The sequence below is a fragment of the Polyergus mexicanus genome, unplaced genomic scaffold, assembly GCF_030449975.1.
Source record: "Polyergus mexicanus isolate NDT 795.1 unplaced genomic scaffold, iyPolMexi1.0 SCAF_23, whole genome shotgun sequence".
NCBI lineage: Eukaryota > Metazoa > Arthropoda > Insecta > Hymenoptera > Formicidae > Polyergus > Polyergus mexicanus.
In genome coordinates, this window is record NW_027223343.1 from 4,557,308 (window position 1) to 4,573,143 (window position 15,836).

The following is a 15,836-nucleotide window of genomic DNA, read 5'->3' on the forward strand; positions in this document are numbered from 1 at the left end:
TTCAGATTTTTCCAGATGTCTCTCTGCATAGTATTACTTTTCTTTTTCAGGTTGTTCTTGCGTTGTATATAGCAGCTCGGAGAGGCCTCAAGGTGGCACTTTTACATCCCCCAATTTTCCCAGACGATACCCGCCGAACATTGATTGCCTTCTTTACACGTTCATCGGTCATCCGGATGAGATCATCGCTTTAACATTTCATCAGTTTAATATTCGTCGTATCTGGTCCGAGTAAGTAATGTAAATTTGAGGAGCAAACATTTAAAATCTATTCCATTTTCATCTTATCTTTGATTAAAGGAAAATCGATTATATTACGTTGTACGACGGAATGTAAAAGAAGAAAATCAAAATCAGCGTATTATTTTGCTTTCGGGCTTTAATCTTTAGTTGAAAGCTCAAAATAAAAATATTTACTAGCGATTGCTTTTTATTACTATATTACAATTTTAGTAATATTGTTTTAAATCAAATAATCTTTTTATAAAGCAAACGAGAGAATTCGAGAAATTAATTTCTTCTAAATCGATATATTCAGTAAAAACTAAAAATATGATTATGATGTAAATATGGAAAAGATATTGTGATAAATTATTGAATTGTTATAAATTAATAAATTTATTAAGTTTGACGAATTATATTGATTTCTTATTTATCTATAAAAATAAATTTTCTGTATTCATCCATATTTGAATATATATAAACATATTTTCTCTTTCTATCTTTTGAAGCTATTACACACACAGTTCTAATGCGAAATTTTCATATGAAACATTTATACAAGACAAATACAAACAAAATCTGCCAATTTATTCATATTCTTTGAATGGATATTTCAAAGCAAAATGTCAAATTATTTCGATGTATAAACCAATATGAAATATATTGGTTTACGGAATATTTTAATCTAATTTTCTTGTTTAAATTTTGAAAGAAACGATAAAGATGAAAACTAAAATATGGGTAGAAAAATTTACAAGCATGTAAAATGACGCAATATTAAAAAAGGTATTAAATGCTAGTTAAATTAAACAAAAAAGCTTTTGAATTTTAAGAACTTAATTCAAATTAATTTAATATAATTTAATATAAACAAAGTTTGCGCGCATGATATGTAGGCTTCTGATGATTAATTAAGTGAATCGAATTCACATCAGCTTTAATAAAGCGTAGCATTTAATTGGTGAAACATATGGGTATAATGATTTAAAGAGGACTCGTGTCGGTTTTGATATCTTTGCTCTGCGTAATATTTTGTTCATTGAACGTAATATGGATTAAATATTAAAAAGTATCGTAAACTCGAGTATTTTAAAATTTACGTGCGTATCTATCGAGATTATGCTCTTTAAAAGCAGTATGAATATATCAGTTTCTAACTCTTACTCTTTAATTACATTTATCATAGCTCGGCAATTGTAACGCAAGTTATAAATTTTTCGAACGTAACTCGAGGTTATTTGCAATCACGCGTACGATATAACATGTCGCTTTCATACATAGATTGTAATTAGACAGATCGCGTTTCTCGCCAATGCTCGGAACTGGCAGGCAGTATTATGTCAACAGACAAATTATCCATGCACAGAGAAATCTATTCTACCTAATTCGAGCCGTTGGTTGTCCGACGAAGTCTATTCGCGGTTGTCTGCCGCCAATGGAATGCAAACGTATATTTCATATGTTAAATTATACCGATACGATCGCAGACAAATATATAGTATGTATACATATGTACGTATATGTATATATATATCGCAAACATCTACTTTTATTCCTATTATTCGGTCAATGATACCTCGCTGACTTTTATTTTCCTAAACATGATTACGGACATTGCAATATTTTTTCGAAATTAAGAGAAATCGCGCTCGTTCGCGAGGGAATTTCGAGCGAGATATTTCGGTTCGCCAAAAATTCAACGCTCGGAATCCCTGAGACATAGTAATACGATTTTAAGAGCGTCCGGGGTCACGGCGTGCAAAGGCAGGCGGAAAGTAAAGTGCGGGAGTTTCGTTTAACGACCGTTCGCTTCATTAACTTCGTATCAAGCATGATTATATTCCCAATGCATTAGCCGCCGATTCGAATTCTTTTTTTCAACAATTGTTTCTTCCTCCCTAAGTATCCGTGTATGCGGATTTACTGGATGAGGATTTTCTAATAAACTGCGAACAAGAGAGATCTCTCCATATCGGAAACATTATATTTATCTAAATGGTCTGTTTAAAAAAATGGCATTGTTGAATTATCGATAAAATTGACGATATGCAGTTGAAACCGACTCTTCCAATATCTTATGCACCAATAGTTTGACAAAAACACACTCAGAAATTCGTGGTGTAATGACCGTTTCGTGAAATTGAATTCGGGATGCGATTCGTCCCAAGGTGAGAGCGGAAGAGGGAACGAGTGCCGTGACTTACGGCACGAGTCCCGGTAGTGCTTGAGTAGAGCTAGTAGCCAATTTGTAGCGTACTTCCGTTACACACCTGGGGGGAAAACGCGACGGTGGTAACGCAATCGTGTAAATCGTGCATCGTGTCGGAGTGGCCTGCGCAAAACTTGTAAGCCGCCGTTTCATTGCTCGTAAGAGAAACTTGACGCGGGTAAAGATTTAACCAAGATTCTTTTTCTCCGAGACGCAAGTGTCCCGTCATTCCGATGGAAACTATATTCGATTCACATCACGCGATAGCAATTACATTCGTAAGAATCGTAAAACACACGTGGGTATACGTAGAAAATTAGATGGCGTGCTCTTCGAAAGCGGGCGCTAAACGCGCTTTAATTTAGCTTTACTTTAATAATCTATGTACATTCGTCGAGGATTTCGCTCGCGCTTTTCGTGGAATTTACGTCGCGCCTGAATGCAGTGTTTTAGGATCCGAAACGAGCGTAAGTCCGCTGCAGCGAGACGTTTACTTCGCCTGTACCGCAATTTATTGCAGGTAGGAATTTAAAGTAGAGGGTCTCCGGGTCTCTCCTCTCTTGGCAGACTGAAACTCGCGGACGCGTAAGATATATTTTTAAATACGCGTTAAACGAAAATGCAGATACACTTTTCTATAAGGGGTTCAGAAATTTTTCGGCACTACTTTTTATAAAAACTTTTCCTTTTATAATAATGAATATTAATGACAGAGATATTATCTCGTTACCATGGAATAGCAACACTGACAGTACCATTTTACGCACGCACCTTCCTTTAGACGAGAGAAAGATACTTACTTTAATTAAAAAAAAAGTTTTATGCCACGAACACACAAGGCGTCTTGCCCTCAAGCTCGTTCGCTTACATTTGCCGCGTCAAGTCCCACGATAGCGTGGCAAAGGGTACCCTCTTGCACCTCGGTTGCATCGCATGCAACAGCGTACCTGATTGCAACGACGTTGTTCCCTCGACATTCGGCCGCAGTGACCTGCCAGCCGGATTGCAGCAGCCGTAACGCGCGACGTGGGACGGGCAACGAGACACAACACAAGCTCCGCGACACCGGTTGTACTGTCGTAGAATTTCGCTGTGTGCGCCAACCCCTTTGGCGTTATCCCCTTTTACCGCCTGTATCGCGAAACCGGAGTATCGCGCGTCCGGAGATGCCCGTGAGAATTCGACGAGGAACAACAACTCACGCCGGATCCCAAATCGCGTACGAAAATTTCCCTTCGTGGGATCCATGTCGCACGGCGGCTGAAGTTGGCCGGTTGGTTTGCTAGGTAACTTGGCGGCGGGTTGGCGAAGTCATGCGGGAACAGGAAGGAGGAGAGCGGAAGGGCGGACGGGTCGCGGGAGTTGAGGATGGAGGAAGTTATGGTGGTCGGGAAAGGCGGTAGATAGGCGCTCCACCGAGGGTACGTCTACTCTGGTCCGCGGTCGAGTTGGGGGGATGCAGATTTTATTTTCGCCGCCGCGCGCGAACTCGGGATTCCCGTTCTTATACGAGCGGAGAATATGAATCTCCCTTTTCTAAGCTTTGAAAGCGCGGTTGCACTTTCCGCTTGCTAAATCCGTTATCCACATTTGCGGGAAATGTAATATCGCCGACGATTCGCGTCGATTCGCGAATAGATGCACCGCAAAATGACACGACGAGAGGTACTTTTAAGCAGGAAAAATTCGCGTATGATCCATCTCCGCGTGTCGTTGCCGGGGGATAAAAATTCGGGAATTCGCGGTAACATCGTCGATCAGCTGTCTGAGCTGTCAAATGATCCGTGAATCGCGCTCGCCTCGCATCGTGCCTCGACGATCGCTGCGAGCGCGTTTACGTATGCGAATTTGTGCAATCGCGCGCATTATGCATCGAACTGCGATGTCGGGGCCAGCGGAACTTCCGACAGGCAAGACGGACCGCTGGAAATGCAAACAACAATCCGGTAACGGCGCAACGAAGCTTTGCGAAACCGTTCGCTACAAATCGCTCGAGCGATCATTTTGGCAGTTACACACATTACCATCGTCAGTTACAGCCCGTCGGAAATTTCCGCGGTTCGATTTTGCGGACGCTCACCTGTACCTGTCGAAGTGCCCCTCGGGAACGTTATCTCCAGAGAAATCAACCGGTCATTTGCTAATTCAGGATCACGCGCATGCAAAGGGTAGTCCGATCCCACGCGTGATTTGTTCGGCGCAACATTTGTCAATTCGGGATAAATTTTTTTTCTCGCCGCCGCAATTGTTACTCATCTCATTCTCACGCGGATAGTGTTCCCCGTTTAAAATTGTATACTTCCGCTTTAGTATATTTGAGCAGTTAATTGAAAAAATTTCCAGGAAAGAACGGGAAGTCGACGCCCCGCTGGTTATTTCTGTTAAATCCCATTGAGACTTGTTGGCGAACGTAATGGAAAAAGAATCTCTCGCTCGCACTTTTTCCACGGAGTCGCAGATCCGGCCCGAACGAAAGTCTGTATACGCCGCGCGCGGATTAATATTTTCGCAAAAGCGGAAGAGTCGGTTGAATCCACCGCGCCCCCGATTTATGCCGAGCACGCGCGCGCGCTTCCAGGGTACGCTCTTTGAACGAGATTCTATTTACAAATCCTCCCACCATCGGCGGTCATAAATCGTTTCTACTACTTCTAAGGTCGCGCGTCCAAGACCCGTGCACCGCGCCGCGGGTCCAATATTAAGCCGCCTATGGAGATGGTCCTATTAATATGGCACGCGCGCGCGCGCGCGAGGCGCATGGCGATCGTTTACAGTGTGCCGCGTGTGTCCTAAAGCTTAGAAAATCCCTCGGAGAAGAGAGGAAACTTCGGCTTTATATCCAGGGGCGCCGATAGTAAGCCGCTTCCCCCTTACGAGTTATATACGAGCAAGAGATACTGCTTCAAAGTTTCCGGCACAAACTAAGGATACCCCAACTAAGAATACTCCTAATGGATACCCCACGGGTTCTAACTATTAAATGAACGCGCACGATAGGGCTCCTCGATAGCTCTGCGCGAATGCAACACGAATATCGGTAAATTGACATTTCTTAATTATATATCGATTTTGTCCCCGATTGGCTAAATTATTGTTCTGCTCTCGACAGCGATAAATAAATTCTAATTTTAATAAACCTTGCCGCGATTTTTATTTATAGAACTGATATAAATTTCGTCCGCTTGGTTAGTTTATTCGTCAGAATTTGCGACCCTTTCTTCGCTTTATTATATGTTAAATCGGCTTATATTAAATTCTTGAAATACAAAAAGTCTGTTTCCTGCAACTCTCTTTGGCAGATTACATAATTTATAAATAGCGGTCTGATAATATTATGTTTCATTTTAAATTTGTTTTATTTTTATTTTCTTTCTTATTGTGTTTTACATGCAATTAGAGAAATTAGATTAGAATATTTTTAAATATACTCTATGATTTATACATCTCGCGATATAGTTTAATATTTTGTTTATTAATTTCAAGAATATAAGTAAATTAAAATTGATTTTGCCTTTTATTATATGCATTTGCGTTTTATAAATGTTTCCCGCAAAAAATTTTTGCGCTGAAAATCTTCATTTTTCAGAGATGAAAAATACTTTGAAAAAATATTTATTCTTATAATTAACGAAATTTTAATTGAGATTTAAGAAACGTGTACAATTTAACAATTTTTATTGCAATATTTGTTGATACGTCTATCATGCTTCTGGTATATTCGTATGTATATCATGTTATATTTCCAGCGAGTATGTCGGTTTCAAAGACAATTTCTCAGACCTCAATTTTCGTTCGCTTTCGTTTGCACAGAAAGATCGTATGTTCGAAAGTTTGAAACAATATTCTCAAAATATATGACACAGTACGTGATAGAGAGCGTGCTCCAGTAAATATTCCATGGTGAATAAATTTTCAGTTTGAACTTTCGGCGAGGAGAACTAGAGATGAAACAGCGTGTCTCTTTTCCGCTGTTTGTATCGTCAACAAGATCTAGTGTCTTGAAATGCGAGGAACGTTGCCGAGCGCTAAGAGCTTCGGAATTACGTGTAACTTTGTTCGTTTAGCGCAATTTCACGCAACGCACGGTCGTCAACGGGTTATCTTGGCAATGGTATCTGGCGATGCGGACACCCTGAGAGACGTACAAGGCGGTTTGGCATCGCGATGTACAGGGAAACGCGCGGCCACTCCGGAAGGAGAGGAAACCTCGAGTTTGCGGCGGCGACATTGTAGCTAGAACATCGGCTTTCTCGTAACGGCCGAATACCTAGCGACCGAGCCGCGACTAGGAATTATACTTGTCGTCCCGAGATTAATTATGCGCGAGATGAAATTCCTGGATACACGGAGTATGACAATTGAAAACGCTTTCGTTGCTCAGCCACCCCCGGAGAGTTGACTGTACGAAAGCAGTCCGAGGTTTCCGTTTATGATCTACCCGCGACTTTGCCACTCGGAGATTAAATTAGCTGGAAGCTCGAGCCGCACGAAACGGCGGACAAAACGTCTAAATTCGATCTATAGTCGAAGCCCTAAAATATCCTCGCGATTCTCTCCAGTCGTAATCCAAGTTTCTTTTTAATTGTCATGAATATTTCAGTTCGCAACAAGAGGTAGGATTGGATCCGCCGTACGAAAACTTTGCTCTTCGGTCTCGTGGCTATGAAGATATCTTTGTTCCTCTTTTCGTAAAAGGTCACCATTATCTGAAATTGCAGCCGGTATGTTTTTACGCCTTTAGGGAGAAAAAGTCCTCCAAAAAGAAAAGAAGAAATGGCATAGTAATCATTAAAAGTTCCATCTCTTAATCGCTTACTTTCTTTGTTACCGTTTATTTGTATCACTGCTTCCATAAAATGTATAAATTGATCGAAGAATGATCACAAGGATGATGCAGTATTTCGGGAGTGTTTTTAATTTGTCGGGAATTTGAGCAAACAATATCGTCGTTAAACCTTCATAGTTACCGTCTATGTGGTAACGTATTTAGAACGGATGCATATTTGAATATCCACCGAAATGGTAAATATTATGTGCATTAAATCTCCTCCTCTCCCCTCCTCGATAGTGCCTTCAATTAACATACAAAATGCAAGGTTGATTTCATGAAATATTCAATGTAACGACAGACATCGAACGAGCGCGCGTAGGTTATCGAGCCTCGCCTACGGAAATGAACGGCGCCGCTAATGTCGTAAAAAGAGGAGCACGAGATTTCTTTCATTGAGCCGGAAAGCTACGCCCTTACTCGCCATTAGCGATAATATAAGTACAAAAATAGATATATGTAATTGTGTTCCCCGAATTCGTACGATCGCATATAAAGTTCGATCGAAAAGGGGAAAATTTTAAGATCTATATAAAAAAAAGAAAATAATAAATAAAAACGGAAAGAGAAGAGGAAAGAGGAGAATCGTTTTGTTATATAAACGAGTGAAAGTTTCGCTGGCAAATATCCGTATTTCTCAAATTTTTCTGTATACAATGGAGCATTAAATAAGAACGATAGAAGCCGCGTCGAAGATCAAAACGTTATTCTCTCTATTCTAATAAAATATACGTCGGAAAAAAATCACTGTATAAAAAAATAATTAGGACATATCGCGCGTATAATCAATAATTATTTTTCAGTCTAATTAATCATTTTCTTTTTGAGATGCAAAGCTTTTGCCCAAAAAACCGAAAGGTTTTTCTCTCGGGGTTTATTTTCTGCCTATAATACTTTTTAAAATATGCAACCCGGTTGGTTCAGTGAAATATCGTGTAAAGTGAAGTGCTTTCTGCGCGATGTCTCCAACGGAAGGCCACTCTACGCGATTAGTTTAATACCAATTTTTCTTTTTTCTCGAGACATTCAATGATATCCGTATTTTACGCGCAACTTTTGTATTTAGCGCGAGCATTAAAAGCATTGAAGAAAAAATTCGTCAAAGAAGCTTCTCAAAATCGCCGGACGAAGCATTCAATAGAAACTTTTAACGTAAATGCGTGTTTGTGTATTCTGACATTGGCGCACCGACGATAATACAATTCAACTAAAAAATCTATTCGTATTCTCATTTTTGATCTCATTCATCACAGTCGATCTTTCCAAGCATGTATATAGTTATCGCGCGAAATTTTTCGTGACGTCGCGACGCTTCCGGTCACTATTTAAAGCCGCATTTCATCGCGCTGCGTACGTTCTGTTGACGTAACGCGTAGCATCTCGCGGCGATGTTTACTTTCCATCAGGGGCCAAAGCGCCAAGCATTCGTTATGCCGTTCGCGGAACAGTTTCCAATTTCCGCTAGCTAGAGAGAATCCCCGATCTCGCCGTCTCTCGTAAAGTGACGAGGTCGCACGCTCGATGATTAACTAAGCTTTCGTCTCCGCCCTTTCGTGAACGGCACGCGCGAAAAAGATGAACGGCAAGAGAGGGCGAAACGCGCGAATTAACAGGGGGAGAAGGGTGCCTCCTGATTGCGCGAGTTCCATCCTAGTAATTTTTTTCTCCCGCATCGCTCCCGGAATGAATAATGCAGAAGATCTCGCCCCGGTCTTCCTGCCCGAACCTCCCGCGATCTGGTTCACCCCCCCCCTGAACCGACCCCCAGGGGTGCCACATTCCGCATTCCGCAATCTCTTCGTGTCTCGGCGCTCGTCGTCTGCGTTACTTTCTCATCCCCCTCCACTCATCCTTTCCCTCACCCTCAGTCGTTTGCACGAGAGACCCGCGGCTTCTTTACAGACCATTTCATCTCTTACGCGTGGAGCCCCTGCATACTTAAATGCACGCGCGAAACGCCGTCTGAGCTTTGACCTTTTGCTTGTTCCGGTACCCGACGCGCGTTTTCCTCGTGAATCACTTTGCCGCATCGGCCCCTATTTCGGATTACTTGTAAGAACTCGATGTCGAATGGGACCGACGCAAGATTTGAAATTTATAATCAAATTAAAAATGATCATATGATCGATGTATGTGAGACACAAAATATAAATACACAAACAAAATTTTGTATAATGTTAGATATTTAAATTTTTAACTTCTTCGTATGTAACTAAAATGATGCTGCGCAAAGTAACTGAAGAATATATGCAAGATGAGACTAAAATCGCGAAATGCAAAATCTGTGGAAAATGTCTCGACAGTATCTATTAAGCTGTAAATAAAAAAAAATATATCCACAACATTCTACATTTAGTAAAATAATTTAAGATTATTCAAGTTTAATGAAAGAAATTATATGTGTAAAATGTCAAGATTTTTTTTTTTTTTTTTTTTTTTTTTTTTTTTTTTTTTTTTTTTAATAGAATGTATTTTTTACATACATACTTTGATAGAGCCGCTGTCGAGATGAATTTAATGATGCTTAAACAAAAGATTCCTATCAAGCTTAAAGAAGCGTAAATATAAATTTTTCTATTGTTAAAATTATTTATTTTTTAAAACAAAACTTTGGTACGATGAGATTTTATCGTAGATTTTTATTTTTCACGAAAAATTATTTTTTCTTTTTGGTATATGTATATTGCGCACACACATTGCATATATTGAGAGAATTCATGGAAATATGCTGCAAATGTCATAAAATAAGCATATCCACTTTCTCTCTAAATGTCACATGAAAGTAAGACGTAGTCCTGTACATAATACATAATACATAAATATGTTTCTGTCTATACATAATACATAAATATATTTCTATCTTCCAGATTATATATATGAAATCGTATACTATTCTCCATTATTATATATCATCATTTGCGCATTAAATTATACGCGATCGACCTATCCGACGATCAGTCGGCTGAAGAATATCACATATACATATACTGCGTACGTAAATATTCTGCGCGTGTGAACAAGTGTGCTTGATAGTAGAACGGTTATTTTTTTAAAGAAAAAACTCATCTGTCATTAATCGATATACATACAAGTATTGTCCAATTGCAAGGGACATGCTTGATTCAATTATCCCGGTGTTCTTTGATATTCTACGCCGCTTGGAACATCTTGGACAAGAAATACAAGCAGTGCTGGCTACGGAAATACGATATGTACATTGGACTGTCTTCCGTGAAATACAGCACCTACAGCGCTTCCCTACAAGCTGTGATACGGCTATGAAACGAAAAAGAATCCGGGACAAGATATCAATTCGGGCGCGCGTTGGAATATTATGTGCATTTGACAAAATTTCGAATAAGTACAACGATTTCACATTTCGCGACGTGTTTCTCTGATAATACGTTAATAATAATGCGAAAGTAGGTCGCTCGTGAAAGGAGGATGGCCGCTCGCACAGAAAGCCACGTTGCGATATTTAAAATGTTCTTTGTCATTATTTATATATTAAAAGACGCTCTCGCGAGCGAAGAAAGCGTCGCTTAAGACGGGGGAGCGATACAATTTTCAATACAATGTCATGTAAAAGCATTACGGATTAATCTTTCCGTCTTGTTTAATATTTTTGTGCGGACTGGTTGTGCCAAGCAGGAGACGCTACGATTGATTCGCAGGATGCAATTATTTTTTCTTCTCAAACATTCGGACTGAATTAATAATCATACAAGGAAGAGACTTTCCTGTCGCGAATATTCGACAGGGAGAGGGGGGGGGGGGCATGATATATAATTTAGACGTCAGATTTTAAAAGTCGCTATAAGAAAGGGGGGCGGTTGCTCGCCTCGCTAAAAAGGGCATCTTCCCATCGCCGCATTATTTCGCTGCATCGCCGCTGCGACATGACAGCATAAAAGACTCATGACGATGCAACGAGGCGGTATGCGATTTAACTGCGTCACGCAGTATTCGCACGAGATATTCTCAAATCCAACACGGATATTGCGCGTAAAAAACAGAGTTTGATCCTTCTGCGTTCGATATATGAACAAAGAGTCTCCTCCTCTTCTGGATTTTCACGATATACAGAGAAAGAGAGAGAGAGAGAGAGTATAGCAATATTATTTTCTAGAGATTTTACCAATTTTTTAAACGTTTGTCATTTTAAAGCCTCAAAAGAATAATTTAAGAATTCAGATCAAAAAATTAGATATGTTCTATGATTGGTAACACAGTTTAATATAAACAAATTAACGTTTTTAATGTGTGTGTGTGTGTTAAGTAGCTATAATATGATAAATTAAATTAAAATAGCTCTTTTAAAAGTTAAAATCGTATTTAATATCAAAATAAAATTACAAGAAGTGATTATCTCTTTTTCTCCCTCTCTCTTTCTCTTTCTTTCTCCCTTTCTCTCCCTTTTTTTCTTGTTACACTGTGCAATTATTTACAAAATAAGACAAATCATCGAATCGTGCGATTTATTCTTAGAATTTTTTGCGATGCTATCTTTTCGATGATAAAGAAACGAACGCAGGTGATCTCGATTCTAGTCGCTCCAGCAAACTGTTTGACTTTTATAAGCACTAAACGTAAATGGTCGCGATACGAAGATGTATCGTCGTTTTTTATCGTCCATCATATATAAATGTGAAATTCGACGAAAAACATTGGCCAGGTTATCGTGAAATGGCACAGCCGTCTGTTTCGATTATCGTAACTTTTATCGAAGCACGTCAATATATAAAATGACAGGTTTCCGAATCGATCGATAAAAGGATTGTGCACGTTTCTTTCTAATTAATTTTTAAATAAGAATAAAACACACGCCAAGTACGGGAAACAAGGCGTGAGGTATGAAGAGAAGAGGGAAAATGAATTTATGATAGACGGATAGGATAGATAACGGAGGACAGCCGTTTCCTGCTCGTAAAAATCTTCTGCAAAATTACAGATACATATTAAGATATTATTCAATTGAGAAAGCCTAAGTTTCATATGGAAAATGATTTCTAAGTAAAAAATTATTGGTAGATAATTATATGAAAAAAATAAAAGATAAAAAAAATTCAATTTCGGGGAGATAATTATACGACGCGGGTTGATTCTAGCTTGATAAGAGAAAGAAATCCGAGATCCCATCATGAAACTTAAACTCCACTTTGTTCCGAAACAATCTCTAATTATCGCAATGTAGTTCGAGTTTCGCAACTTGAGTAGCGATTCTTATGAGAGAAACGCACGGTATAATTTTCTACGAGAGAAAGAGTTCATCTCACCTTTCCGTTTCCGTTCTTTTACGTCAGATTTTTTTACTACTGGCGTTTGCACCGTGTGACGCATATATATATAGTTTAGCGATTTACTCCAAAAGAACTTAATCGCCGTTTATGCCGCACGCGCGCGATATCATGAGAAGTAGAGAAATAATGGAGAAGCGGCATTAGCCTCATCTCATATTTTACTCGAGAACGTTGAGTACTCTTAACTTCGTGCCGGATTTGTTTTAATTAACTGCGTGATAATTAAAGGCGCTCGCCACTGCTTTAAGAGCATCGGATGAGAATTATCGTTGCGAGAACGACATCTCTCTCTCTCTCTCTCTCTCTCTCTCTCTCTCTCTCTTTCTCTCGTTGGATGTGAAACTTTTGAAGGAAAATGTCTTGCCATGAGACGCGATGCAAGCGTGCGCAGGTTAAAAAGGAGATTTCGTATTACTTGCCCGGCAACTACTTTATATTTGAAAATTGTCAGGATCGCGTTTCTCATCTTGGTTCTTAATAAAGTTTCATGGCAGAATTTATATCGACAAGAATCTTATCGATGTAAATTTGCCCCAATCATGCATAAAAAAGATAGTATTTATATTATTTTTTTCTATTTTTCTTTTCTTATTCGCATTATTTAAATTCCTAAATTATTACGATTTATTTAAATTATTATCGTCGATGTCGTCTTTTTTTTTTTATTATTTAAATAATAGGTATGTAAAATATATTATCGTTACATAATATGCGTCTCGTGTCTCAAAGAGAAACGAGTATTTTCTGAGAGGTAGAGACATCGTTTATCCTGTATTTTTCTATAATTTATAATCTTTTTATAATGATATTATAAATATCGACGCGCTCTTAATTTTTATCTCGAGTGCTTTTAGTCCGATTAGTTTTGATTACATTACACTTTTCGGATGTTGAATCGAAGTATACTCAAGCAAATAACCCGTCACTTGTCGTCTTTAAGAGGAAAGGCTTCATGAAAAGCAGGAAGGAAATTAAATTGATCGAAAATGGTTACAGAATATAACGGGAATGCCAAGCGAACCGTTCGAAAATATAGCACGTTCCTAATAAATCAATGATAAATCTCTTATCGTTATTTGAAACAGATTTTAATGTCGAACGACTGAAATATTTTGCAATAGCGAAAGATTTTATTGCGAATATCTCTGGCGCATGTTCGTGTTATACGTTTTAGCTACGAATATTGATAATGCATTTCTCTCCTATAAACTAGTTACTAATATAAAGAATCGAACAAAACATGCGTTTTTCGAGACGAAACAAGGACATTTAGCAATTATACGAAAAAAGTTTGAATATACTAATGACAAATGAAATCTCGCGAAATAGATTTTATACCAGCTGAAATATTCAGTATACCCCAGGTATTAATAAGGAGCGAAGGAGGAAGTTTGCGCTCGTCGTCACTGTATTCTCATTACTTGGAAACTTCGAGATTAAACTTTTTAATCGGACAAAAATCAGGCACTTCTCTTCATCGGGAAAGAGAACGATGGAGGAGAATAGGAATGCCCGGCCAGGCGAGTCACGGCCCTTTGAACGGGATAAGAAGGGAAGACGCGATCGTTGTCGGTGGACGAAAAAAAGGGATCTGACGCGCTGCCGTAATAATGTAAAGATGACGGGACGGATTTGGCGCGAGTTAAAGTGGGTTCGATTAATTCGGGTTCGAAAGAAAGAGAGAGCGAGAATAATAGCTCGATACTCGGGTCACGGAATCGGGCTTGCTCAATCGGGTTTCGTTTCGGGAAAAGGTCGGGGTGGCTTCCTTTCTTTGGGCGAGCGAGCAGAGTTAACATCGGAAAGAAGGAAAACTAGCGAAGCGTGCGAGGAAAAACGAGGCCACGAATAAGATCGAGCTGAACACCAACTCGGAGTATTGTAGATCCCGCGCGCGCATTCATGGAAAATTAAAATACACATCGTCTTGCACATTTTTATTGGCGTGTAGACCGAAAAGGAGAAGCTCCTCTCCTCCGATTTCCGCGACGCGCTGTATTACAAATAAAATGTGACGACAAGAGCTGACCGAATCGTGCCGTGAATACCGGAAGCTCCGTACCTCTTCGCGTAAGTTCTTCCTGCTCCTGAAAAGAGTCTCGTCACCATCGCGCGGCCTCTCATCCTCTTACACGTCCATCAAATCACTCTTCGTCCACGTTAGTCGTTTTACTTTCCTACAGGAGGAATGTACAGAGACTCGGGCGGAAAACGTAAAAAGCGATATGTCCGTCGTTTGCGCGTTCACCGCGATTGAAAAATATCGCTGAGCTATTCATCGGAGAGCAGGAAATATGGGTCGAAAAAGTATAAGAAGGAAAATTTAAGAATTTTATTGTTTATATCGCGCTCGGCTCTCTCGCAGATGATTATTGTTCTAACGGATATAAGAGAATCGCCGCGACGCTTTTCCGGCAGTAAATGCGACCGTAGATTCTTATCGTTACGCCATTACGCACGACTCCTTACTTTCGTCTCTATCTCCGCTTTACTTTCATGGGCTTTCTACGAGTTCTCTCTTAGCTCATGGCAGCTTCCCGACAGATGCTAGTTTGCTGTCCGAAGCAGACGGCAACTTCGTTTGTCAGTGCGAGTCCCTCTCTGTCCTGTCTCTCTCTCTCTCTCTCTCTCTCTCTCTCTCTCTCTCTCTCTCTCTCTCTCTCTCTCTCTCTCTCTCTCTCTTTCTCTCTCTGCTCCATTCGTCCCTCTTTCTCGCTGAAGAGCAACGGCACATTCGTTCGTCCTCCTGTATTTTGCTTGCAACCGAGGATGGACGCTCCCGCGTTTTGTCCCATAAATTCTCCTCCGCGCGTAAGTAATCGTCGGTAAGAAGCTGGAATTGTATCCGTTGCAATCCCTCGCGCTAAATGAGAAACGAAGATGCGGGGAGAGGACAGCGCGCGGGGGAAGAAGAGGCAGGAAGAAGCGGAAAACGAGGCGGGATCGATAGAACGTCCTGAGCACAATGGCGAAAAGCGAGGGGCCTCCGAGTGCGTTAGGTTGCAATGATATTACAAGCTCCCGAAGCTCATCATTAGGCTCATCGTGGGAAGATTCTGTCGAGAGGGTTGAAACGAACGCTGGAGAGAAAGTGGATGGCTCGCGACGTTATTACGAAAGCTCTTGCTCCTCTGAACAAGTAATAATTATCCTACAATTAGTGTCCTGCAATCAGCAACTTTCCACTTTCGCCCTCACGATTTTCGTACGCGCTGTATAAACGAGTATATATCGGAAACATCGTAGTAATTGTAAATAGCTACAGTTTGAAACTCCT

General features: G+C 40.0%; 2 protein-coding genes across 3 annotated transcripts in view; one reads left to right on the forward strand and one right to left on the reverse strand.

The window, feature by feature from the left end:
• The window catches only part of M (miniature), a 148,829-nt gene that overhangs the window by 91,331 nt on the left and 41,662 nt on the right, over nt 1-15,836 (reverse strand). The gene's annotated exons all lie outside the window — the stretch shown is intronic.
• The window catches only part of Sol1, a 279,883-nt gene that overhangs the window by 58,765 nt on the left and 205,282 nt on the right, over nt 1-15,836 (forward strand). For both annotated transcript variants that reach the window (XM_070312774.1, XM_070312775.1), the window contains exon 3: nt 51-231. In XM_070312774.1, coding sequence (XP_070168875.1) covers nt 51-231 — 181 coding nt within the window. The remainder of the gene's footprint in view (nt 1-50; nt 232-15,836) is intronic.